This window comes from Stegostoma tigrinum, chromosome 25 (genome assembly GCF_030684315.1).
Source record: "Stegostoma tigrinum isolate sSteTig4 chromosome 25, sSteTig4.hap1, whole genome shotgun sequence".
Lineage (NCBI taxonomy): Eukaryota > Metazoa > Chordata > Chondrichthyes > Orectolobiformes > Stegostomatidae > Stegostoma > Stegostoma tigrinum.
Genome location: NC_081378.1, coordinates 42,724,544 through 42,751,198, shown reverse-complemented (window position 1 = coordinate 42,751,198; position 26,655 = coordinate 42,724,544). Strand labels below are relative to the sequence as shown.

At 44.3% G+C, this 26,655-nt stretch overlaps 1 protein-coding gene across 3 annotated transcripts; it reads right to left on the bottom strand.

Moving 5' to 3' along the window:
- Positions 1–2,305: 2,305 nt before the first annotated feature.
- On the bottom strand, positions 2,306–25,627 carry strap (serine/threonine kinase receptor associated protein). 3 transcript variants are annotated; one of them, XM_048554565.2, is made up of 10 exons: positions 25,513–25,627; positions 19,808–19,973; positions 15,526–15,661; positions 14,796–14,877; positions 14,640–14,712; positions 13,347–13,446; positions 10,902–11,039; positions 5,616–5,752; positions 3,617–3,766; positions 2,306–3,391 (listed from the first exon to the last, which is right to left on the bottom strand). In XM_048554565.2, exons 2-10 carry the CDS (start codon positions 19,917–19,919, stop codon positions 3,330–3,332), a joined length of 990 nt encoding a protein of 329 aa, XP_048410522.1. In that variant the 5' UTR covers positions 19,920–19,973; positions 25,513–25,627; the 3' UTR covers positions 2,306–3,329. The 3 variants fall into 3 exon arrangements, with proteins under 3 accessions (XP_048410522.1, XP_048410524.1, XP_048410525.1); XM_048554567.2 differs by lacking the exon at positions 25,513–25,627 and adding an exon at positions 25,284–25,413; XM_048554568.2 differs by lacking the exon at positions 25,513–25,627 and adding an exon at positions 20,077–20,140.
- Positions 25,628–26,655: the final 1,028 nt, after the last annotated feature.

Here is a 26,655-nt window from a genome sequence, read left to right as displayed (position 1 = left end):
AAAGTCAGCCATATGATCTCCTCTCATGCATCAAAGCTGTAAAAAAATCTTTTGAGGGTTACATTATCTTGAATTTCCAGACACAAAGCTACTCATCTCTCCCCTCAATTTTTTTCTCTCCAGTTTGTGGTAAGGCCAAAATGAAGATTACTTTGTAAAAAGGAACAGGATTAGACTTTGTTTTAAAGAATTGAGTTTGGGATACAAATTCCACCCCCCATCTTTAGAAACTCAAGGCGTCACTCCCTGCACAAATGAGATTTGGAAACAGAAGGGGTAATTGTAAACTGTTGCATCATTAAGTCAGCAATATGAGGACACCCTTCACCCTTAATGGCATGCCAAAATACTTACTTCTAATGAACTCAAACTTGTATATTGACACCCCTGATGTTACTAAGTAAAAATGAAACAGTATGGCAATATATCCATTCAATCAGCTTCACTATTATTGAACAAACTTCCTCTTCAGCAGCCTGCATAGATGCATCTTCCCCCGCCGCCTGCAACCTCAAGCGCAGTAAAGTGTAGATCATTGATAAATAGAATTCCGAGTGTGGAAACAGGTCATTTGGCCCAACAAGCCCACATTGGCTCTGAAGAGCATCCCACCGAGACTCAAGACTCACATCCCAGCCCCACCCCCATCCCTGTAATTCTGCATCCTTCTTCAATCTACATATCCCTGGACACTATGGGCAATTTAGCACAGCCAATCCACTTAACCTACACATTTTTGAGTGAATTTTGAGGGGAAACTGGAGCACCCTGAGTAAACCCATGCAGAGACACCAGAAGCTGGAATTGAACCTGGGTTCCTGGTGCTGACGGACAGTAGTCCTGACCTCTGAGGCACCCCTAAGGGATCAAAGAGTATGGGGAGAGTGGGAACAGGGCACGGAGTTGAATGTTCAGCCATGATCATACCAAATGGTCCTATTTTCTCTGGTTCTTCCTAATCCCCACAACCTTGCATCCCAGCCCAATTTCTTTAGTCCTTTGGGTCTGCTCCCTTTTCTAAACTCATACTGAAAGCCCAGGCTCCATCTATCAGAAGAAGATGGTGAGTAAAGGCAGTTTTGGATGTTATGGACCAGACCAAACCACCTCGAAACAGGTCAAGGAATTAGCCTACGTCTTAACTTTATCTTACTTTAAAGGCAAATACCGGTCATTGCATTCCAGGTACAATTTGATTGGTCAAACTATCAGGCTTGAAGCAAAACATGCTTTATTCATAAGTTATAGTTAAAATACAAAAAAACTGGCTTAAGTGTAGCTATCAAAACAAAATATTAATGAACTGTTCCAATATAGTAATGTCCCATAAACATACCCTTGACAAAGGCAAAGTCAGTAAAATAATCGTCTCACGTGCAATTCTAACAGGAAGAAGACAACCCCAGCTCTTAGCCATAACAGAAAGAGGAATACTAACTTCTATGTCCAACTTGAAGAGCCCAGCAACTGCAAGCTGAACTAAAAATCCTGTTCCGTGGGAATTTGACCCCACTCATTCAGGCTGCTTCTATTGCTCCAACTTTAAAAAAAACAAGGCCTAACAAGCTGTTTACTTTATTGGCTTTAACAGAGCACTTTTCACGTCTGTCTTAACCTCTCCATAAAAAACAGGAGGACAAAATACATCTCAAAGACATAGTACTGTCACACAGAACATCAGCTCTCCATGCACCAACTAACCTTTGCCACTAGGTGGAGACTAGCCAAACTAAAACTACTGTTCCACAAAGTTTTTTTTACAACACTGTTTCCATCCATTATAGATAGTAGGAACTGCAGATGCTGGAGAATCCGAGATAACAAAGTGTGGAGCTGGATGAACACAGCAGGCCAAGCAGCATCTCAGGAGCACAAAATCTGACATTTCAGGAAGGGTCTAGGCCCAAAACGTCAGCTTTTGTGCTCCTGAGATGCTGCTGGGCCTGCTGTGTTCATCCAGCCTCACATTTTTTCATCTTATCAGTGATGTATTTTATCTTGTAAGTTATTTCAGTTGGAAATGCAATGCTGTACAGATAAGTTTGCAAGTGTTTTTAAGAGTGATAAATGTTAGAAGGACCCCCAACTTGACTTTAAAATCGATTCTTATGGGAATCAATAATTCACAAAGTCACAGTTTTCAGGACTGCCAATGTACCTGTGAGCAAGGAATTTGCACCGTGAGATTAGCAATTCAAACAATTAAATAACGTGCACTCGTGTTATTAAATTAGGAAACCAGCTTCTTATAAGTCTGCATTAAAGTGTATTTTATCTACATGCTCTATCAAAACAAAAGCATACATCATAGCCCGACCCATTTTTTATTTTTTTTAAATCAGGAGACAAGTGTCACAAGACATTTTTCAAAAGACCATAACAACCCAATGCTGTAATTGGGAAAAGAAATAGGCATATCAGGATCAGGCAGTAACTTAAAAAGGTTTCCAGTGAGCCCACGATTGGGCTACAGCATTAAACATGCTGTATATAATCAAAAACAGTTGACTGCAAAAGTGAATCATTCCACATTGCCAACGTTCAGTTTAATACATAAAATATAACATAGCTCCTGAGCAGATAAGAGTCCTAACATAATTGCTGCAACCACAGCCTATTTCTTCCACTGATGGCAAAAATAATTAATATATCTATTTCAATAAGCACTTATCCAGATCAATGTAATTCTGAACAAACACGCACTGAGTTACAAAGCAGCAAAAAAAGGCTGTAAGCATGCAAAATTTTGAAGAGTAATAAATACAACGTAAAACATTTTCTGCTTGTTTATGTTTACACATGTGTGGGGAGGGGACGGCTTAATACTGCTCAAGGGGCCATTTCCACAAAAATCACCAAGAAATTGTGACATATTGAAAACCATTTAAAATGAAAAGAATGACAACACGTATTGAATAAAGTTTTATTGTTAAACCATAGAAGCAACACTGAACTTAGGAGTGGAAAAGAAAAAAAAGGATATATTTTAAGGGAAACAGACTTGAATCTATTATATTATAACTGTAACTTGACCACACTTCCTCAATGAGAAACTTCTGTCAAGATACAATATATACAGATTTTACAAGTCAGGTCCAATTAAACCACTGCAAAATGGGAGGCAGCTGCAATGAACATACGTAAGTCTACTTCTTTCTTTCCTTGCAGACACCAGGTGCTTGACTTATAAACAATTAGAAAGTTTTTAAATGAATGATATGGTTTCATTTATCAGGTCTGCATTTTCCATAACCATATAAAACTGGAGGCTTCCTTTTTATTCAGTTCATCACATATTGTTGCTCATTTGTTTTGCTCAAGTTGACATCTCAGGCTTTTACCTCCGGAGGTGTGCCATAGATTGAATCAGAGTTTTCAGAAGCAAGCTCCTCTGTAATTAAAATAAACAAGTGTAAACACAGATAGTTCCCCACAACGACAGTTTAATTGCAAGTATTTCACCCAAGAATGATTGACGTGCAGCACATTCAGCATGAGTCAAACTGTTCCTTCAGAAATTAAGAGATTCTATGGAACAAAGGCACGGTGCTAAAGATTAAAGTACGAAATAAGATTGATATTGGTTAAATAGAATAATAAACGAAAACATACTTACCAGGAAGCACGCATTTCCACAACCCATATGTTTTGCCAACTGTTGTCTGCCAGAGACGAAGAGTTCCATCTTCAGAACCACTCGCATATAATTCTCCATCAGGGCTAAATCTTACACAGTGGACTGGACCAAAGTGACCTTTGTATGACTCTACAAAAAGGTTTAATTTGACTTAGAACAGAACAAAAGCAACATATTAAAAATTAAGACTAATTTCTCTTATAAATAGATAACACAGTATGGAGCTGGAGGAACACAGCAGGCCAGGCAGCATCAGAGGAGCAGGAAAGCTTACATTTCAGGTCAAGGCCCTTTTTCTCGGTGTTATATTCAAAGTTTCAACACATTAAATTCTTGTTGTTTGGTAATTCAAAATTGCAGGAACGTGCAGCCGAGCACAGCCTCATAGCACTTCTAGCAAAGGCAGAAGACGGTGTGTTCAAGTCTCATCCAAAAGATGTAACAGACAAAAGTCTACATCGATACTTCAAAACAGTAGTCAGTGTATGCTCTAATTTCAGAGATGCAGGGTTTCAAATCAGATATCAAACCAGGGCCTCATCATCAGAATAACGTCACCTGGTAATTATCACACTGTTATTGTAGGATCTTGCAGTGTTTGAACGAATGCTGTAAAGCCCTTTGTGACAGCCTGTGGTCATGGAAGTTATCTAAACCTAACATTTTTGAACAAAATAACTTGGGCTAGGAGATTAAAAGTACATCTGTAATTTTTAAATCTTTGAGTTGATGACACTGTCATAAAAAAGCCTAACACCTGCTCTTGCTTTCTCCAGACATGACTTTGCAAAGTTTACAGACATATTACTACAGCATCATTTTTATTTGCTTCAAATCTCAAACTTCAACCAACATTCCCATTTTCTGCAACTAACTGCAGGTTTTTACATGTGAACAGTCAAGAATCACAACGTTCTCAGCACTAGCCTGCCTTTTTCCTACAGCCTTTGTTTACTGACTCAAGTTGGAAGCAGTCAAATATATTCAAGGCTACAATCCTTGAAATAACTGCAGAGCCCAGTTGTTTAATCCAGGAAAATTGATTTAAAAGAATTACAAGGCAGATGCTCACAAAAAGTTTGCATACCAAACACACACAGACCAAGTTATTTTCAGTAGGAGTTAAAATTCCACTATGTTTTATTCTTGGTTGTGTAATCAGAACAAATAAAATCTCATTACTGTTGGGACATTTGAGATTTAATTTGTAAAACTACAAAGACTTTTCAAATTACTGTAGCTACAAATCCAACTGAAGCCCAACGCTTTTCCTACAGTATTGATGTTAGCCTCAGTATAAGAAGCAATGTTATCTAGAAGTGATATTCAACCTGCACTCACCAATGTTTAACAGTAGTATGGGCTCACCTCCCCTAATTTCAAAGTTCATACTGCACTGACTGACAAACAACTATAATTAATTCACTAAAACATGGAAACATTTCGATGTACCTAATTTCCAAGAAAAAAGCCAGACTTGTCACAAAAGGCCACAAGAAATTTGTTGTCCTTTCAAGAATTCTACTTGGCTTGCTCACATTGAACTCCTGCTGGTGCTCTCCTCAGCTGTCAATACCTTCACTTTGAAAGTGATACAACCACTTAAATGGAGTAACTGAAATAAAATCTGGGACAACTACAGTCACAAAACTGCAAAATGCCATGAAGTTTTTCAGTGATCATCTCAAAAGTTTATAATGATACAGAATGTATCCAAACACACACCAGCTGATTATAAAACGCATCTTTCAGAAACAAAAACAGAAAGCAACTGAATATTGTACTAATTCAACATTAATAAAAATTAACATGATTATTGATTTGTATAAGCATATAGTACTCCTAAACGCTAATAAATTTGTTATAAGATCATTCTATATAGCAGAATTAAGCAAACAGGAATAATCCTATGTGCAAAGAACTGTAACTTGAAATATAATTTTCACAAAAGAACTAAGCCACATTAAAAAAAACTTACCTAAATCCTCGCCTGTATTGTAATCAAACTTGTACAGTTTGAAATCATCACCTCCTGCAACAAAAACGTCTTTCTCAGGGTGAAGAGAAGCAGAGTTGATTGATGCTGGTGCGTCAAAAGATTTGATCAATTCAAGACTGTAAAAAAAAACCAGCACAAAACTTCTCAATGCAGCCAAATCTTAACTATTTTCTGCAAATGGAAATACTTTTATATATAAAATGTGTACTCTGCAAGCATGAAAATTATACTGGTACTGTGGTATGAAAAACAATTCTTAAACATGACTGGAATAAGGTACAATGATGCACTCTACTCAGGAAACCACAAACTTAATGTGGAACGGATGCAAAGAAATAATGTTTTTTTAAAAAAGCAGAAAAGATTGGGAGCTGGATGAGGAGGAGGAAAGCAAGGTAGAATTAAATGAGGACTTCAATTCTTTCAAACATTCCAATGAAAATACAGCAAATACAGAAAAAAAACATTGCATGCACACAGTCTCTCATGTTCATATGACATGGCATCAGACAGAAGGGTACACAAAACACCCAATAAATTTGTATCAGAGATAATGGGAACTGCAGATGCTGGAGATTCCAAGATAATAAAATGTGAGGCTGGATGAACACAGCAGGCCCAGCAGCATCTCAGGAGCACAAAAGCTGACGTTTCGGGCCTAGACCCTTCATCAGAGAGGGGGATGGGGGGAGGGAACTGGAATAAATAGGGAGAGAGGGGGAGGCGGACCGAAGATGGAGAGTAAAGAAGATAGGTGGAGAAGGTGTGGGTGGGGAGGTAGGGAGGGGATAGGTCAGTCCAGGGAAGACGGACAGGTCAAGGAGGTGGGATGAGGTTAGTAGGTAGCTGGGGGTGCGGCTTGGGGTGGGAGGAAGGGATGGGTGAGAGGAAGAACCGGTTAGGGAGGCAGAGACAGGTTGGACTGGTTTTGGGATGCAGTGGGTGGGGGGGAAGAGCTGGGCTGGTTGTGTGGTGCAGTGGGGGGAGGGGAGATTTTGAAACTGGTGAAGTCCACATTGATACCATATGGCTGCAGGGTTCCCAGGCGGAATATGAGTTGCTGTTCCTGCAACCTTCGGGTGGCATCATTGTGGCAGTGCAGGAGGCCCATGATGGACATGTCATCAAGAGAATGGGAGGGGGAGTGGAAATGGTTTGCGACTGGGAGGTGCAGTTGTTTGTTGCGAACTGAGCGGAGGTGTTCTGCAAAGCGGTCCCCAAGCCTCCGCTTGGTTTCCCCAATGTAGAGGAAGCCGCACCGGGTACAGTGGATGCAGTATACCACCTCCTACCGCCTCCTCGATCATGACCCCACACCCGAGCACCAAACCATCATCTCCAACGCCATTCATGACCTCATCACCTCAGGGGACCTCCCACCCACAGCCTCCAACCTCATTGTTCCCCAACCCCGCACGGCCCGTTTCTATCTCCTTCCCAAAATCCACAAACCTGCCTGCCCTGGTCGACCCATCGTCTCAGCCTGCTCCTGCCCCACCGAACTCATCTCCACCTATCTGGACTCCATTTTTGCCCCTTTGGTCCAGGAACTCCCCACCTATGTCCGTGACACCACCCACGCCCTCCACCTCCTCCAGGACTTCCAATTCCCTGGCCCCCAACACCTCATATTCACCATGGACGTCCAGTCCCTGTACACCTGCATTCCGCATGGAGATGGCCTCAAGGCCCTCCGCTTCTTCCTGTCCCGCAGGCCCGACCAGGCCCCCTCCACCGACACTCTCATCCGCCTAGCGGAACTCGTCCTCACACTCAACAACTTCTCTTTTGACTCCTCCCACTTCCTACAGACTAAGGGGGTGGCCATGGGCACCCGCATGGGCCCCAGCTATGCCTGCCTCTTTGTAGGTTACGTGGAACAGTCCATCTTCCGCACCTACACAGGCCCCAAACCCCACCTCTTCCTCCGGTACATTGATGACTGTATCGGCGCCGCCTCTTGCTCCCCAGAGGAGCTCGAACAGTTCATCCACTTCACCAACACCTTCCACCCCAACCTTCAGTTCACCTGGGCCATCTCCAGCACATCCCTCACCTTCCTGGACCTCTCAGTCTCCATCTCAGGCAACCAGCTTGTAACTGATGTCCATTTCAAGCCCACCGACTCCCACAGCTACCTAGAATACACCTCCTCCCACCCACCCTCCTGCAAAAATTCCATCCCCTATTCCCAATTCCTCCGCCTCCGCCGCATCTGCTCCCACGATAAGACATTCCACTCCCGCACATCCCAGATGTCCAAGTTCTTTAAGGACCGCAACTTCCCCCCCACGGTGATTGAGAACGCCCTTGACCGCGTCTCCCGCATTTCCCGCGACACATCCCTCACACCCCGCCCCCGCCACAACCGCCCCAAGAGGATCCCCCTCGTTCTCACACACCACCCTACCAACCTCCGGATACAACGCATTATCCTCCGACACTTCCGCCATTTACAATCCGACCCCACCACCCAAGACATTTTTCCATCCCCACCCCTGTCTGCTTTCCGGAGAGACCACTCTCTCCGTGACTCCCTTGTTCGCTCCACACTGCCCTCCAACCCCACCACACCCGGCACCTTCCCCTGCAACCGCAGGAAATGCTACACTTGTCCCCACACCTCCTCCCTCACCCCCATCCCAGGCCCCAAGATGACATTCCACATTAAGCAGAGGTTCACCTGCACATCTGCCAATGTGGTATACTGCATCCACTGTACCCGGTGCGGCTTTCTCTACATTGGGGAAACCAAGCGGAGGCTTGGGGACCGCTTTGCAGAACACCTCCGCTCAGTTCGCAACAAACAACTGCACCTCCCGGTCGCAAACCATTTCCACTCCCCCTCCCATTCTCTTGATGACATGTCCATCATGGGCCTCCTGCACTGCCACAATGATGCCACCCGAAGGTTGCAGGAACAGCAACTCATATTCCGCCTGGGAACCCTGCAGCCATATGGTATCAATGTGGACTTCACCAGTTTCAAAATCTCCCCTCCCCCCACTGCACCACACAACCAGCCCAGCTCTTCCCCCCCACCCACTGCATCCCAAAACCAGTCCAACCTGTCTCTGCCTCCCTAACCGGTTCTTCCTCTCACCCATCCCTTCCTCCCACCCCAAGCCGCACCCCCAGCTACCTACTAACCTCATCCCACCTCCTTGACCTGTCCGTCTTCCCTGGACTGACCTATCCCCTCCCTACCTCCCCACCCACACCTTCTCCACCTATCTTCTTTACTCTCCATCTTCGGTCCGCCTCCCCCTCTCTCCCTATTTATTCCAGTTCCCTCCCCCCATCCCCCTCTCTGATGAAGGGTCTAGGCCCGAAACGTCAGCTTTTGTGCTCCTGAGATGCTGCTTGGCCTGCTGTGTTCATCCAGCCTCACATTTTATTACCCAATAAATTTGAACAGGATTACAGTGTCTGTGAACCGCCGCTATAGACTATATTCACAGTCTTGACATTTTTCTGCTATGCTTCAGTGATGATACAGTGGAAGAAACCAACTAGAAACAAAACTGTTCGGCTTATATTATCTGCACTGTATACAATCTTAAATGATTTTTGCTTAATTTCAGTGCTATCTACAAATTGCCACCTCCTACTTAAGATGATGATAAGAAAAAATAGCAATACTGGTTTTCAGTGAAGCAACAGAAGAAATATTGATTATAAACTTCTTCCCCCACATCCCTCGTGGCCTGGGAAACTTCAAATGGCAGTCAACAAGATGATTTAAACTCAAATTTGAATCAAAACGCCACTGCTGGGCATTGATTCCACACAAAATCATGTGCCTCATTTCAGCAGCTACATTTAATGTGAGAACCTTGCCCATTTGCAGGTAACATAAAAAAACTTAATCCTATTCTCAACCAACAATAGGTACAGTTTTCAGCACAGTTCAATCCAGAGTAATCTCTAATCTCAAGGGTTTTAGTCTGTACCTATGAATGGATAATAATTAACTTCAACATTTCTGGATTCACAATTTTTAAATTATTAATTCAAGAAATGTGGGCACCACTGGCTGGGTCAACATTTATTACCTTATCCCCAATCATCCTTGAAAAGGTGGTAGTAATCCATCTTCTTGAAACACCAGTCAATTTGTTGTAGGTAAACAAAATGCTGGAATGAGTCAGGACCGCACTTGAGTGAAACCACCACCCACCCCACCCCGCACCCCCCCCCCCCCCGCCGCCCCACCAAAGAGAATCATGTGATTTTTTTTTGTATTGCAAGGGTATTACAAATCACAAAGCACAAACACTAAAATATATTAGATTGCTTTTGTGTTTAGAAGAATGATGAACTGAATTTTGCCAAGGAAAAACACAGATTGGAGTGCTTCTGGGGCAGTTTGTAGAAAACGTTTGTGCTATATGTAAATAGCTTAGTATTTTCTACTTTGTCTTCATTTCTGTCGTATAATTAATTCTCTTAAAACCAAACCTAGGCCTTCTCGTTCCAATCTCCAATCCCATCCAGTCCAATGCTATCACACTTCTCCCCCAACTGCCCATTCTTCATCTTCATGTACGCCACCTTCAGCTATTATCAAAGTATATCCCTTCCTAAAATACTCCAACTTCTCTTCTCATTTGAAGGCCTACGTTGATTAAACTTCATTCAGCCTTCAATTGATACCGTAGTACAGATCTCCTTTGGTACTGTGCCCAATTCAGGATCTGATTTTAACTTCAATTCTACATTCCTGCATACCCCTTATAATCAAGAATCTATTTAGCTCTGCCATAAAAATATTTGAAGATCCTACATACACTGCTTTTTGAGGAAGGGAATTCCAAAGATATTCAACTCAAATGTTAGAACATCGTGGTAAATTGAAACCAGTGCACCAACTATCTCGAGCTATTTCTTTTACAACCCCACGATGAAATCCACCCAGTCCTAGAGACTTGTCAAATTGCAGTTCCAATAATTTACTCAGTACTACTGTTAATTGTAACTTTGAGTTTTCCCTCTCAATTCCTGATTTACAGCTATATCCAAGATGTTTCTTGTATCCGCCAGTGAATACCTTTAATTGGTACGCATAAAAAACAAAATGAAACATTCTCTAATAAGTTGTGGGTATTAAAGATTTTGAAATTTTTTTTGCAGTTAAAAATTAAACTGACAAATTCAAAGAATTCACTGCAAAGTGCCTAAATCATAACTATTTAAGTCCTAATAAAGAAAACACATTTCTCACACTAAGCTAAAAGAAAATAAACCTGAAATGATTCAACTTACCTCAGTGCATTATAAAAAGCAATAGTTTTTCCATAAGTTAAAACCAGAATCTCTCCATCAGGTATATACTCAACACTGCTTACAGATGATCCAACATGAATCGTTTGCACTTCAATCATACTAGACCTGTCCCAGAGCCTGTTAAAATACCAGGTATTAAAATACTTCAATAAAATGTCAGCCATAGTTTAAAGAGATTTACAGAATACTTTCCCTTCATTCATATTGCATTAAATATAAACTCTACTAGGGCTGACTTTCAACTGCAGCCTAAAGTCAGATGTGCAGTCTTATTTTAATTACAATATTACCATTACACAAATACAAGACTAAGACTAATTCTTATGCCAGAATAGTGTTGGCTTTTACATGTATAACACTCGAGGTTGAAATGCATTCTCAACCATCATCCAGCAATCTCAGCTGCCAGATCAGAAACTGTAATCCTTGCTGCCAAAACCGGTACAAATGGAGTCAAAATTATGGGCATCTATACAAGGAGCTGAACCATTACTTTCAACAGCACTGTATTCAATGATTCTGTCAAGTAGGTTCGTATCAGGGCAAATACGACTTCATCAGCAAACAGGTAATACGCAGAGTTGTAGAATTGTAAGACTCTTTGTGCATATTACCCATTCGTTGATGAAGTCATAAAGTGTTTGGGTCTTTCAGTTAACGGTCAGGGTTGGCCTATACACAAGACTTTTTTATTAAATGTATTCACTAATGGGACATGAGTCTTGCTTGCTGGCCAGCATTTATTGTCCATCCCTATCTGCTCGAGAAGGTTGTGGTGATCTGCCTTCTAGAACTGCTGCAGTCCAGATGCAATAGGTTGACCCACAATGCCATTGGGGGGGGGGGATTCTGGGATTTTGACCCCAGCGACAGTGAAGAGACAATGCCAATACTTCCAAGTCAGGTTGATGAACGGCTTGGAAGGGGAATTTGCAGGTGCTGATGTTCCCATGTGTCTGCTGCTCGTCCTTCTGGACGGAAATAGTCATGGATATGACTCCAACCAACAGACAGCTGGTCCCCAATATCCTTTGATTACAGTTTGCTAAGGCTCTCAGAAGTAACACTCAGTTAAATGCAGCCTTGATGTCAAGGGCTGTCACCCTCACACCACCCCGGGAATTGAGCTCCTTTGTCCATGTTTGCACCAATGCTACAAGGAGGCTACGAGCCAGGTGGCCTGGGCTGAACCCACACCGGCCATCACTGGGCATGTGCCGCTTGACAGTACTGTTGATCGCCACCACTGCCGCCGCCGCCACCACCACCCCCCAATCGCTTTACTGATAATCAAGAGTAGAGTGGTGGCGTTATATTTGTCCTGCTTTTGTGTACACCGCTGGGCAATTTTCCACATTGTTAGATAGATGCCTGTGGTGTTACTGTACTGGTACAGCTGGCTAGGGGAGCAGCAAGCTCTTCAGTTCTATAGCCAGAACACTGTCAGGGCCCATAGCCTTGGTAGTATCCAGTGCCTCCAATCGTTTATTGGTATCACGTGGAGTGAAATGAATTGGCTGAAGATTAGTATCTGTTATGCTGGGACCACTGGATGAGGCCAACATTGGTCATCCACTTGGCTGGACATTGCTCGCGTGCTTCAGCCTTACCCTTTACACTAAGGTGTTGGGCTCTTCCATCATGGAGGATGGGGATATTTGTAGAGCCTCCCCCTCCTTCAGTGAGTTGTTCAATTGTTAACTACCATTTACGACTGAATGTGGCAACGGCAGAGCTTAGATCTGATCCATTGGTTGCACAGTTTCATCACTTGCTGCTTATGCTGTTTTCCATGCACGTAGTTTCACCAAATTGACACCTCACTTTTAGATATGCACTGTGCTGCTCCTGGCATGCCCTCCTGCATTTGCCATTGATTCAGGGTTATCCCCTAGCTTAATGGCAATGACCGAGTGGGGCATACACCGGGCCATGCAATTCTGCTGCTGTTGATGCACAGTGCCTCATGGATACCCAGTCTTGGCACCTAGTACGATGAATGCAAAGCACTGGGGTTGACTTTTGTTCAAGATCAATTGTTACTCATACATATTAGTTTAAGCAGGTCACTGGACAGAACCTTAAAGAACAGCCCAAGAAAATCAATGATTCAGAGAGGATTATGTTGGGAAGGTGTTTGGGGTGGGGTAGAAGTTATACCAACATATTTCTGCTTACAAAGTTTAGATAGTACAATAAAATGGATGCTAGAAATCTGAAATATAAGAAGAATTTTTGAAGTGCTTGGGTTTGGCAGTCAATTTGAGTGTCATCTATATTTGGGTCTGCCCCCTACCCCTCAAATAACTGAGTCAAGCTTGGTAACAACTACTTTCCTTAAAAAAGGTGAAATATTTTACCACAAGTAAATTCTACATAAACATTGCTCATTTTAAACTTGAATTCTTCAGCAAAACCCCATACCTTACAGTCTTGTCATCAGCTGCTGAAATTATCTGCCTGTCTCCATTACACCACAGCGCTTTCTTAATACCAGAACTATGACCACTGATCTCGAGAGGCTCTGACAGAGAAAGAACATCAGAATTTGCATGCCACCACCATATTTAACAAAGACAAGTAAACAATTCTCATGCTAAGAATGACATGTGAATAGTCTGGCACCTCAAGCCAGTGTATAAACCCATAAACTATACAAATACTGGGGTTTTTCAATTTATTGGTTCTCCTAGGTCCACCTTTAAATAGACTTTCGGTTTTCTAGTTTTGCTTTGACACATTTTTCATCATTGGCATTCATACTTCAATATTTGAATCTAAGTGTACACTGAGTCAGACAGATTCTTGCAGTTAATGTTCAACTGCTCCGCGAAGATCTTAAAGTAATAATTTAGGGAAAAAAATTGTCTTTTATCATAGCTTATCCACTGGAAAATTGGCAATGGTAAACGTCAGTGCCATCTTTGAATTGAGACATTAAATCAAGGCTCGAGTGATCCTCCCACGTGGGTGCAAAAGATGCCACTGCCACCCCGTTTGAAAAAGCAACAGGGCCTTGGTGAGACTGCATCTGGGGCTAATTAAAGTACCTACTTGTTATAGAAGAGGGCAGCCAAGATTCACCAGGCTGATTCCTGGGATAGCATCCTTGTCACAAGGAGATTGGGTCAACTAGGTTTGCATTCAGTGGAGTTTAGAAGAATAAAATAGGACCACATTGAAACAAACTCTAATAGGGATGGACAGCTGGAAACAAGGATGCTGTTCTCTTGTAGCCTCGGGAGTCCAGAACAAGAGCTCACAGTTTCTAGCTAAGTGGTGAGCCATTCGGACTAAGATGAGGAGACATTTCTTCACTCAGAAGGTGACAGACCTGTGAACTTTCCTTATAAAGAAAGCTTTGAAGACTAAGCCACTGAACACATTTCGGAAACAAACAGATCAATTTCTAGGAGGTTAAAGATGCAAAGGTGTTAAAAGATCAGCCATGACCACATTGAATGGCAGAGCAAACTCAGTGGTAAAATGGACTACTCATGCTCCTATTCTCTGTTTCTAAACTGGGGACCTAAAAACAAGTTTGACATGAAGTATGTGACAGAAGAGTCTTCAGTACCATACACTGTCACACATTTAGACAATCTCTCTCTGCAACATTGCAATACTGCTGAAATCAAAATCAATAATTTCATATTATTCATAACAAGTCTCAAAGGTAAAGGTTAGTAAACCTTTTTGATAATAATCATGCCTCACCTGATTCAGGTTTGTTCAAATCATAAATACGCAAAACTTTGTCTTGCCCGCCAGTCAATAAGTTGTTGCTATCCTGAAAAGAAAAGAAAAACAAGCTTCAAAAAGGCTTTAAAAACGTTGGATATAAATAAGAGTTGAATTAGAAATGGACTTTACCTGAGTGAAGTCTACAGTTTTGACAATGTGCTTGTGGGCTAATGTGATCATTTCATCACCTGTCACAGCATCCCAAACCTTGCTGAGAATTAACAATATGGACAAATTCAGGTGAAATAACTGCACGCGGAAATAAACGCAAGACTGTTAAAACAGTTTCCCCAAACATCAACTACTAACTAACCGAAATCCCAGTCTTGGCTGACGATTACTCACGTTTCATCCGATCTCTGAAGGTACTGAAACTGATCAAGTTACCAGGAACTTTCAGTGACCGTATAGAGATCACTTCCCACCATTGAAAACTCTGACATGACATTCCAAGTTTATATGTAACTATGTTAATTTGTGGACCTCGATGATACTAAATGATTTTGGTGTTTTCATTTAGGAATGCTCATTAAAAGAGGCAGCAGTTTTAAAAATCCTTCCAGAGACTGAAGATATAATAAATCCACAGCAGCTACAGATTAATTGGACAAACAGCCAGCAGTGAGCAGATATACAGCTCACACAATATCAACGGGACATCTTTAGCAAATATAAAAAATTGCATTTTAAAAAGTGTTTTGCAATACTTTTTCCTTTGTTGGGCTTTCTTCATTGCAGACTTTTTCTTAAAAAAGCCACATTCACAACCTCCATGAGCTAACTGTAGTATATTCTACGACAGATAGAAGTCATTAGTTGCCTTCAGTGATTTATGTCACAAGTATGTAGAAGTACTCACGCTGAAAAATCTGCTGCTGCGGTTGCTGCCCTGTTGGCCTCTTTATTTAACGTGGCTCCCCAGACAGCACCTTTGTGACCCAGAAACGTCCCAATCCAGTCTCCTGTGTCACCTTGGCGCATCATGGGCTTGCCATCTGAATGGATACCAAACATGACAATTATAATAACATGTTAACACAATTTGTGTAGTGCCTTTACCATAGCAAAACATATGGAAGATGCCATCATCAAAAGCTGACACTGAGTCATGTGAGGAAATATCAAGAGTTGACCTAAAGTGTGATGAAAGAGTCATTTTAAAGAGTTCTGTAAAGGAGGAGTGATAAGTTTTGAAAAGGGAATTTCATAACCGTACACCTAGACAGGTGAATTGGCAAAGGCAACTGACCAGATAGTTTCAATCTTGGGTGCCAACGGCCATAAGGTTCTCATTCTGGTTGCTGGTGGCAAAGGCAGACAGGGGAAAGGGGCTCTCAAGATGAATGCTTCCAATATAGAAAAAGAATGAGGGGAATATATCTGCATTTCAGGATGATCCTATAGTGAGCACTTTGATGAAACAAAGGCACAATCTCTCTGTGGTATTTTGCATGGTCTGACAGCAAATGACTAAATGTACAATATCACCATTAAAAACCATGTATCCTAGATTTGAGGGAGCAGTGACATGAGTCATACTGGGGAATTGCTGTACATGAAAAGTAGGGTAGACTGTAAAGATTTCAATCAGTAATGATAACAACTGCAAAAGGCAACGGTGAGGTTCAGCAGGTCAGTAACTGAAGAAATATTCTGACGAATGGAGGCCCAAAGAAAACATTAAACCCCTAAATATAAACTAAGTGATTTGGCAGAGTGCTTTTCAAACAGATAGACACAGAAGGAACTGGGGTTGGAAGAGAGGGGCAGAGAATTCGTGACTGACACAAGGGAGAGAGATCATGTGTAATGGTAAGGTGGCAGTCCGCTTCTTCCTGGCCCGCAGGCCCGACCAGCACCCCTCACCGACACCCTGATCCGCTCAGCCAAACTCGTGCTCACCCTCAATAACTTCTCTTTCAATTCTTCCCAGTTCCTACAGACAAAGGGCGTGGCCATGGGTACCCGCACAGGCCCAAGCAATGCCTGCCTCTTTGTAGGTTATGTGGAACAATCCCTCTTCTGTACCTACATTGGCCCTAAGCCCCACCTCTTCCTCTGTTACATTGATGACTGTATCGGCGCAGCCTCATGCTCCCACGAGGAGCTCAAACAGTTCATCCACTTCACCAACACCTTCCACCCCAACCTTAAGTTCACCTGGACCATCTCTAATTCTTCTCTGTCCTTCCTGGACCTTTCTGTCTCCATCTCCAGCAAGTACCTAGAAGCCAATATCCATTTCAAGCCTACCGATTCTCACAGCTACCTAGAAGACACCTCCTCCCACCTTCCTGAAAAAATGCCACCCCCGATGGGTGGCACGGTGGCTTAGTTAGCACTGCAGCCTCACAGCGCCAGGGACCCGGTAAGTGTCTGTGCGGAGTTTGTACATTCTCCCCGTGTCTGTGTGGGTTTCCTCCAGGTGCTCTGGTTTCCTCCCACAGTCCAAAGATGTGCAGGCTAGGTGTATCGGCCATGCTAAATTGCCCATAGTGTTCAGGGGTGTGAGGGTAATAGTGGGATGGACTGGTGCTGTACAGGGCGGTGTGGACCTGTTGGGCCAAAGGGCCTGTTTCCACACTGTAGGGAAACAAATCTAATCTAAACCCAATTCCTTCGCCTCCACTGCATCTGTTCCCAGAACGAGGCTTTCCACTCCCAAACATCTTAGATGTCCTCAATTTTCAAGGACCACCCCCCTACCCCGCCATCAGGAGTCGTCGAGAATGCCCTCGACTGTGTGCCCCACCTTTCCCGCAACTCATCCCTTACAACCTCTCCCCACAACAAAACAAAAACAAAACAGAATGCCCCTCATCCTCACATACCACCCCCCAACCTCCGGATCCAACATCATCCTCCGACATTTCCGCCATCTGCAATCTGGTCCCAAAGACATTTTTCCCTCCCCATCCTTATCTGCTTTCCGGAGGGACCACTCTCTCCATGACTCCCTTGTCCGCTCCACACTCCCCTTCAACCCCACCACACCTGGCACGTTCCCCTGGAACCACAGGAAGTACTACACCTGCCCATACACCTCCCCCCTCACCACCATCTCAGGACCCACGAAGACTTTCCACATCAAGCAGATGTTCACCTGCCCATCTGCTAATGTAGTATACAGCATCCACTGTACCCATTGTGGCCTCCACTACATCGGGGAAACCAAGCGGAGGCTTGGGGACCATTTTTCAGAACACCTACACTCAGTCCGCATTAAACAACTGCACCTCCTGGTCGTGAACCATTTCAACTCCCCCTCCCATTCCGCAGACATGCCAATCCTGAGCCTCCAGCAGTGCCACAAAGATGCTACCCGAAGTGTGCAGGAACAGCAACTCATATTCCACTTGGGAACCCTGCAGCCTAATGGTATCAACGTGGACTTCATAAGCTTCAAAATCTCCCCTCCCCCTCCCCAAAACCAGCCTAGCCCGTTCCCAACCCCGCAACCTGTCCTTCCTCCCACCTATCCCCTCCTCCGACCTCAAGCCCCACCCCCATCTCGTACCTTCTAACCTCATCCCATCCCCTTGAACTGTCTGTCCTCTCTGGACTGACCTGTCTCCTCCCCACCTACACTCACCTTTACTGGCTCTATCCCCACCTCTTTGACCAGTCTGTCCCCTCTCCACCTACCTTCTTCTCTATCCACCTCCCCCTCTCCCTATTTATTTCAGAACCTTCTTCCCCTCCCCATTTCTGAAGGTGGTCTAGGCCCGAAACAACAAGGTGTAAAGCTGGATGAACACAGGTCAAGCAGCATCTTAGTAGCAGGAAAGCCAAGGGTCTAGGCCCAAAATGTCAGCTTTCCCGCTCCTAAGATGCTGCTTGGCATCCAGTTGCACACCTTGTTATCTGAGAGTCTCCAGCATCTGCAGTTCCTACTATCTCTAGACCCGAAACATCAGCTTTCCTGCTCGGCCTGCTGTGATCATCCAGCTCTACACCTTGCTATCTAAGGTGGCAGTGAATATGGGCAGGGAATTTTAAATGGAGAGATACTTAAGGAAACAAAGAAGAATTTGAAGAGAAAGCTGGATGAGCTGAAGTGAAGGTTGAAATCACCAAAGCCAAAAAAAATCACTTGGGACAGAGATTGAGGGAGGAAAGTAGCAATGATGAAAACTATCAATTTTACAAATACTATGCAATTACTCTGGAATATTAATACTTATGCAGTATTGAATCATGACAATGATTCAAGTAACAAACATAAGACAAGAGAACTAAATTCCTTGCGTATTACTTGCACCTCAATCCATAAAGGGATTTTAACATTCTTGTCATACTATACTACAGTGTTTGCTTAAAATGGAACACTAATTTTTACAGATGTTATTTAACACTAAGACTATTTCTGATAATTCAGTCATTATCAACATTAGAAATTAAAATTCACCAAATAATTTAACTTAAATAATATCAAATCAAGAGAACACTTATGTTCAGGGGAGATTTAACCAAGATTGCTCTACAAGGGATAAACATTGTTACTTATATTGATTTTACAGAGATCCAAGGGGAAAGAATGCGATTTTGCTGTCCCTTTGATGCCTTAATGACAATTATTCAAGTAATTTGATTTCAAATAACACTAAGGTCCAAGAGGGTTCAAAGTTTGTAAATACAAATTGAGGAAGAGAACAGTATTTGAGACAAGACAATCTAACTTCAGAGAATAGATGATAAGAGTGAGGCCTTTCAACAGTACTCGTCACAGTTGGAGTCTTGCCTCACACTTTTCCAGGTCAGCCAGTGAAGTCACTTGATTCACGTTTAACTCCCAGCCACAGGGACACTACACTCACAGTTTGTGACATCTCTTTCTCAAACACAACCTTTCAAAATCTGACAATATGTTATATAGGTCCAAATATCTGCAGCATTTCCACTCAATTCACAGCTTTTAAAATGCAAATATTGACAGAGGTCATAATCACAATATAGAATTATTCAGTGTGAGTGCGGACAAACAAGTCGGAACACACTCTGCTTATTAACAAAACCTAACTCGACACAAATAATTTTAATGACAGAACAACACATGGTAGCTGCGGCCGCGAGCCCCGGGCCTAATGCTAAGGCTTGAAGCCGCGATGCTCGCTCAGCCGCTACGCGAGCCGCTGGCTCACCTTTACAGGCGCTGATTAGGAAGTAACCGTAAGGTGTGATTCCGCTAAAAGCCAAGTCGACCACGGGCCTGGTGTGGCCGCTGCATGTCAGTGGAGTTTGCCTCATCGCCATCACCAACCTGGGGGAGCGGGGACCAGGCAGAGCGGCTCAGGGCTCCTCGGCAACCTGCAGAAAAACAGGGAGGGAGTTGGGTCAGAGGCTGCAATACACGCCCGTCAGTCGCCCCCTTACCACAACACTGCCTCCTTAACCCCGAGTCTCTCGGTACCTCCCCGGGACTCCTCCTCCACCGCCAACCCCCATCCCGTTTGCCAGGGTCCCTCTCTTCAGCCACCATACACCGAGGTCCCTCCCCACCCCCGCCGCGGTAACGCTCCCCCTTCCTCACCGCCCTCCCGCCCCGGGGGTCACACGCCCCCTTCCTCAGTGCCTTCCTGGCCCCCCCACCGGGGGTCACACGCTCACTTCCTCACCGCCCTCCCCCCCGGGGGCCACACTCCCCCTTCCTCACCGCCCTCCTGCCCCTCCCCCCCGGGTCACGCTCCCCCTTCCTCACCGCCCTCCCACCCTCTTCTGGGGTCTTGCTCCCTTCCTCACCTCTACCTCCATCCCTTTCCTCAGGTCTCCCCCTCCTACCCCATTTCCCAGGGTCACACTCCTTCCTTTCCTCACCCCTTTTCCTGGCATCTTGCTCCCCTCCGTACTCAATATTTCCCCTCCTTTCCCCAAGGTCTTACTTTCTCCTTCACCTTCTATTTCCTTCCGACGTTCTTGCTGTCTTTCTCACCACTGCCTTTCCTCATGTCTCACTCTTTCTCCCTATAATTCCCCTTTCCCCAGGGTTGCGCACGCTTCCTTGTTCCCTCCCATCAACCCCAGCAGCCCTCCTTACCCAAAGTTTGGTTCTATTCCTCGCCTCTTGCCCCAGGTCTCACTCAATCCCCACCGCATACGTAGAGAGATTGGATCAGTTAGGACTCCATTCACTGGAGATTAGAACATTGATGGGGTATTTCATAGAAATCCACACAATTCTAACAGGGCTAAATACACATCCCCAATGACCAAGAAGTCCAGAACTGGAGTCACAGTTGGCTATTTACAAATGGAGATGAATATAAAAACAAGCAGGAGATAATACAAACTGCAGATGCTGGAGAATCTGCAATAACAAGGTGTAGAGCTGGATGAAAACAGCAGGTCAAACAACAGAGGAGCAGGAAGGCTGATGTTTCGGGTCGAGGCCCTAGGCCCGAAACATCAGCCTTTCTGCTCTTCTGATGCTGCTTCGCCTGCTGTTTTCATCCAGTTCTACACCTTGTTATCTAAGAAGCAGGAGGAGGCAATTTTCCTCCTCAAGCCATTTGAAATCGCAGTTGATCTCATTACAGCCTCAACTCTAAGTTTCCTGCTCACTCTCCATAACCTTCCACCCACTACTAGTTAAAAATATACAGAGCTACTCAATATCCCATCAACCACCAAACTCTTGGGTAGTGTATGCCACTGATTCACTATGCTTTGAGAGAAGTAACTTTTCATTTGTTTTAAATCTTCTACCCCTTCCTTATCCTAGAACTGTGACCTCTTGTTATAAACTGCTTCCGACGAGTAAACATCCTTCCTACAAATACTTTGTCAATCTCATTCAGCACCTTGCATACGTCAATTTGATCTCCTGTTATTCTTCTAAACTCCAGGGAATACAGGACTAAATTGTTCAATCTCTCTTCTTTCATTCATTCAGGGAATGAGGGCGTCACTGACCAGGTTGCATTTATTGCCCATCCATAATTGCCCAGAGGCCAGTTCAGAGACAACAACTTGGCTGTGGGTCTGGAGTCACATGTAGGCCAGACCAGGTAAGAATGGCAGTTTCCTTCCTTAAAGGACATTAGTGAACCGGATGGGTTTTTCCACCAATGGATTCATGGTCATCATTAGATTCTTAATTCAGGATATTTTGCTGACTTCAAATTCCATCATCGCCATGGCGGGATTCAAACCAGTGTCCCCAGAACTTTATTTGGGTCTCTGCATTAACAGTCCAGCGCTAACATCACTAGGTCATCTGCCTCATCATAAGACAAACCCTCATCTCTGGAAACAATCTAGCCAACCTCCTCCAAACTTTATCACCCCCAGCCTCAAGTAAGGAGACAAAAATTGTATGCACTTAAAAGTATTGCCATCTCACTAAGATGTCATACAATTGCAGAAACACTCCCTGACATTTATGCTTTATTCTTTCAGCAATAAGTGCCAAAATTCTATTTGTCTCCTTTTTAACCTGCTGTACTTACATACCAGTTTTCTGCAATTCACAAACAAAGATGCCCAGATCCCTTTGCATTGATAGGTTGTCTTTCTATTCCTCTGACCAAAAAGGATAGCCTTGTATTTATCCACATGAAATTACATCTGCCAAATTTTGGCCCATTCACCTCAAATAACCATATCCATTTGTAAATTTTTTATTTCTTCATTGTAGCTTACTATCTTACCTGCTTTACTGCCATCTGCAAAGTTTAGCCATAGTACTTTCTATCCCCACATCCCTGTCTTTAATATAGCTTGTAAATAGTTGGGCCTAAAGATCTCTGGCACCCCATTGGTTACATCTTGCCAATCAGAAGATGACCCATTTATTCCAAGATAATATAATGTGAGGCTGGATGAACACAGCAGGCCAAGCAGCATCTCAGGAGCACAAAAGCTGACGTTTTGGGCCTAGACCCTTCATCAGAGAGGGGGATGGGGGTGAGGGTTCTGGAATAAATAGGGAGAGAGGGGGAGGTGGACCAAAGATGGACAGAAAAGAAGATAGGTGGAGAGGAGAGTATAGGTGGGGAGGTAGGGAGGGGATAGGTCAGTCCAGGGAAGACGGACAGGTCAAAGAGGTGGGATGAGGGTAGTAGGTAGGAGATGGAGGTGCGGCTTGGGGTGGGAGGAAGGGATGGGTGAGAGGAAGAACAGGTTAGGGAAGCAGAGACAGGTTGGACTGGTTTTGGGATGCAGTGGGTGGAGGGGAAGAGCTGGGCTGGTTGTGTGGTGCAGGGGGCGAGGGGGCGAGGGGGCAAACTGGGCTGGTTTTGGGATGCAGTGGGGGAGGGGAGATTTTGAAGCTGGTGAAGTCCACATTGATACCATTGGGCTGCAGGGTTCCCAAGCGGAATATGAGTTGCTGTTCCTGCAACCTTCGGGTGGCATCATTGTGGCACTGCAGGAGGACCATGATGGACATATCATCTAAAGAATGGGAGGGGGAGTGGAAATCGTTTGCGACTGGGAGGTGCAGTTGTTTATTGCGAACCGAGCGGAGGTGTTTTGCAAAGCGGTCCCCAAGCCTCCGCTTGGTTTCCCCAATGTAGAGGATGCCAAACCAGGTACAATGAATGCAGTATACCACATTGGCAGATGTGCAGGTGAACCTCTGCTTAATATGGAAAGTCATCTTGGGGCGTGGGGGTGGGGGAGCAAGTGTAGCACTTCCTGCATTGCAGGGGAAGGAGCCAGGTGTGGTGGGGTTGGAGGGCAGTGTGGAGCGAACAAGGGAGTCACGGAGACAGTGGTCTCTCTGGAAAGCAGACAAGGGTGGGGATGGAAAAATGTCTTGGGTGGTGGGGTCGGATTGTAGATGGCAGAAGTGTCGGAGGATGATGCGTTGTATCCAGAGGTTGGGGGGGTGGTATGTGAGAACGAGGGGGATCCTTTTTGGGCGGTTGTGGCGTGGGCGGGGTGTGAGGGATGTGTTGCGGGAAATGTGGGAGATGCAGTCAAGGGTGTTGTAGACCACTGTGGGGGGGAAAGTTGCGGTCCTTGAAGAACTTGGACATCTGGGATGTGCGCGAGTGGAATGCCTCATCAGGGGAGCAGATGCGGCGGAGACGGAGGAATTGGGAATAGGGGATGGAACTTTTGCAGGAGGGTGGGTAGGAGGAGGTGTATTCTAAGTAGCTGTGGGATTCGGTGGGCTTGAAATGGACATCAGTTTCAAGCTGGTTGCCTGAGATAGAGACAGAGGTTCAACTCTGCTTACTGCTGTTAACCAATCCTCTATACAAACAAATAAATTACCCTTAACCCATGTGAACTCAGCTTGCATATTATTATGCTTTTACGCAACACCTTATCAAATGTCTTCTGGAAGTCTAGACATAGTACTACGAGAACAAGGAGTAGAGCTGGATGAACACAGCAGGCCAAGCAGCATCATAGGAGCAGGAAAGCTGATGTTTCAGGCCTAGACCCGCATCCAGCTCCACACCTTGTATTTCTCAGATTCTCCAGCATCTGCAGTTCCTACTATCTCAAACAATTTTAATCGCACTGCGAAGCCTCTTCTTAGGATGCCTACTCCGAAGAAGTTACCTTTCTCCCTCCGGAAAAACCTCAGTGGGGGTCTCTCCCAAAGCAAATCCTCTCCACCATCCATCTTCTAACCACCTCCCTTTCTCTCCCTACTTATTTCAGAACCCCCTTCCCCCTCCCCTTATCCACACTACTTGTTACATCTTCAAATAATTCTAGCAATTAGTCAAACATGATTTATTTTGACTTAAAATTCCTCTCATTACTTTCTTAACAACAGATTCTAAAATAAGGAGTAATTTCTCCAGCTAGACAGTGGCAAACCTGTAGAATTTTTTTGCCACAAAGTGGTTGAGGCCAAAACATTGAACATTTTAAGGACTTAGATAGTTCTTAGGCCTAAAGTGATCAAAGGACATAGGAAGAAAGCAAATAGAGTACTTTCACCTGGAAATTCTCACCATCCCCTGATGGTTTTTACATTTTTACCTGGTGTTTATTACCCAATACTTTTATTTGATCGTTTTTAACCCAGTCCTCAAATGTTATAAACCAGTTGTTTCATATCCAGTCCCTGACGTTTCATCATTTTAAGTTGGTTTTCTCCCCTCTGGAATTTTAAACCATTTACTCAGTGTTTTCAACCTGTGTTTCTTACTTGGTATTTTCACACTTTTACCAGGTCCCCTTTTAATTGGTGCTTCTTTCTTATTCCCCTGGTATTTTTACTCCTTTATTGTGGTTCTTACTTATCTCCCAGAATTTACCTGGCGTGCCTTACCCTTCCATATCTTACCAGTATTTTCCTGGTGCACGTGCCTGGTATACATCCAGTCTCCCTCCTAGAGTGGCTCACCAATTTTTTTTCTCCAGTGCATCTCAGTAATGTGCATTCCTGCTGTCTCACTTGTAAGTCTTACTGATGTGTTTTCACAATGGTGTGCCTTACCAGTATTTTCCTAGGGTGCGTTTCTAGTTCCCCTGGTGTACCTTACTGTCACAATTAACAACGGTGAGTGTTGGCAGTGTGTTATTCCAAGTAGTGTTCCCGGTCCTCTTCCCCAACCAACCCTGCCCCAAGTTATTTCTGGCGCCATATTTTACTGGTATGGTTTCCTAGTACCCCCTGGTGTGTCTTATCAGTGTCTTCCTGGTATATCTTACTGGTATATTCTCGGTATTGTTCCAGGTCCCACCAATGGAGCGTCTCAGCGTGTGTTCCTGGTCCCCTGTGTATCTTACTGTATTCCCAGGTGTTGATCACACTTTTCCCGGTGCGTCACTCCAGGTGGGCCATTCCCAGTGGTGCTTCCACCTCACCCCAAACTGTGTTTTACTACTGGGTGTCCGCCGTGCTGCTGTCGGTCTGCTATCCCCTTCCCGGCCCCCTTACCGGTCCGTTAATCCCGGTGTCGCGTGTTCCCAGTCCGGTCTGGGCTGGTTCCCTCTCCCGAACCTCCAGACTCCCCGTTAGCTGTAGCGGAAGTGACGCCAAACGCCACGCGTGGCGGCTCGTGGGAAACGCAGCGGTCGCACATGCGCAGTTTCATTGACTGGGCTCCATTCATAAATTTCGTCCAATTCCCAATGTGCAAACTATCATTCGCCTTTCGAGTAAAGGATCAGGCCATTCAGCCCATCCATATCTGTACCAACCAAGTAGAACTCCGTACAATATTCTACTAAATACCCTCAAACATTATCTTGTTTACGTTTGCCAGGCAAAAAAGAAACTTTTTTTTGATAGAATTATCATTTTTCGCTGTCTTTAAGATGACTGGCCAAACCATTTTGGGGTCTTAAGTGCCTATAAAAAAATTCTATGCCATTGTTCAAAAGTGAGAAAAGGTGTTCTCTTTATGTCAATATACTCCTGCACTCCCACCTGTGACTGTAATTACAGTCATTGAGCTGCACATCACGGAAACAGACCCGTCAGTCCAACTTGTCCATGCCAACCACATATCCGAAATAAATCTAGTTTCGTTTGCTAATATTTGCCCCATATCCCTCTAATCCCACCCTATTTTATAGCCAACCATCCAGATGCCTTTCTAATATTGTAATTGTACCAGCCTCCATCACTTTCTCTGACAGCTCATTCCATACACACACCGCCCTCTGTGTGAAAAGGTTGCCCTGTAGGTCCCTTTTGAATCTTCCCCTGCTCACCTCAAATCTATGCCCTCTAGTTTTGGACTCCTCCAATCCCTTGCCCTTCCCCTCAGGGGTCAAGGCCTTGTCTATCCACCCTGTACATGCCCCTCATGACTTTATAAACCTCTATAAGTTCGCCCCTCAGCCTCTGATGCTCCAGGGAAAATAGCCTCAGTCTATTCAGCCTCTCCCTATAGCTCAAACCCTCCAACCCTGGTAACATCCTTGTAAATCTTTTCTGAACCCTTTCAAGTTTCACAAAATCCTTCCTACAGCAGGGAGACCAGAATTGTACACAGCATTCCAGAAGTGTTCTAACCAATGTCCTGTGCAGCCGCAACATGACCTCCCAACTCCTATACTCAATGCACGAACCAAT

Excerpts from the sequence above, each read along its gene's own strand:
- strap (XM_048554565.2), bottom strand. The coding sequence starts at position 19,919 with ATGGCGATGAGGCAAACTCCACTGACATGCAGCGGCCACACCAGGCCC. Across the intron at positions 14,878-15,525 it reads GCAGCAGCAGATTTTTCAGC|CAAGGTTTGGGATGCTGTGA; the intron begins GTGAGTACTTCT and ends GTTAATTCTCAG. Across the intron at positions 3,767-5,615 it reads CAATACAGGCGAGGATTTAG|AGTCATACAAAGGTCACTTT; the intron begins GTAAGTTTTTTT and ends ACCTTTTTGTAG.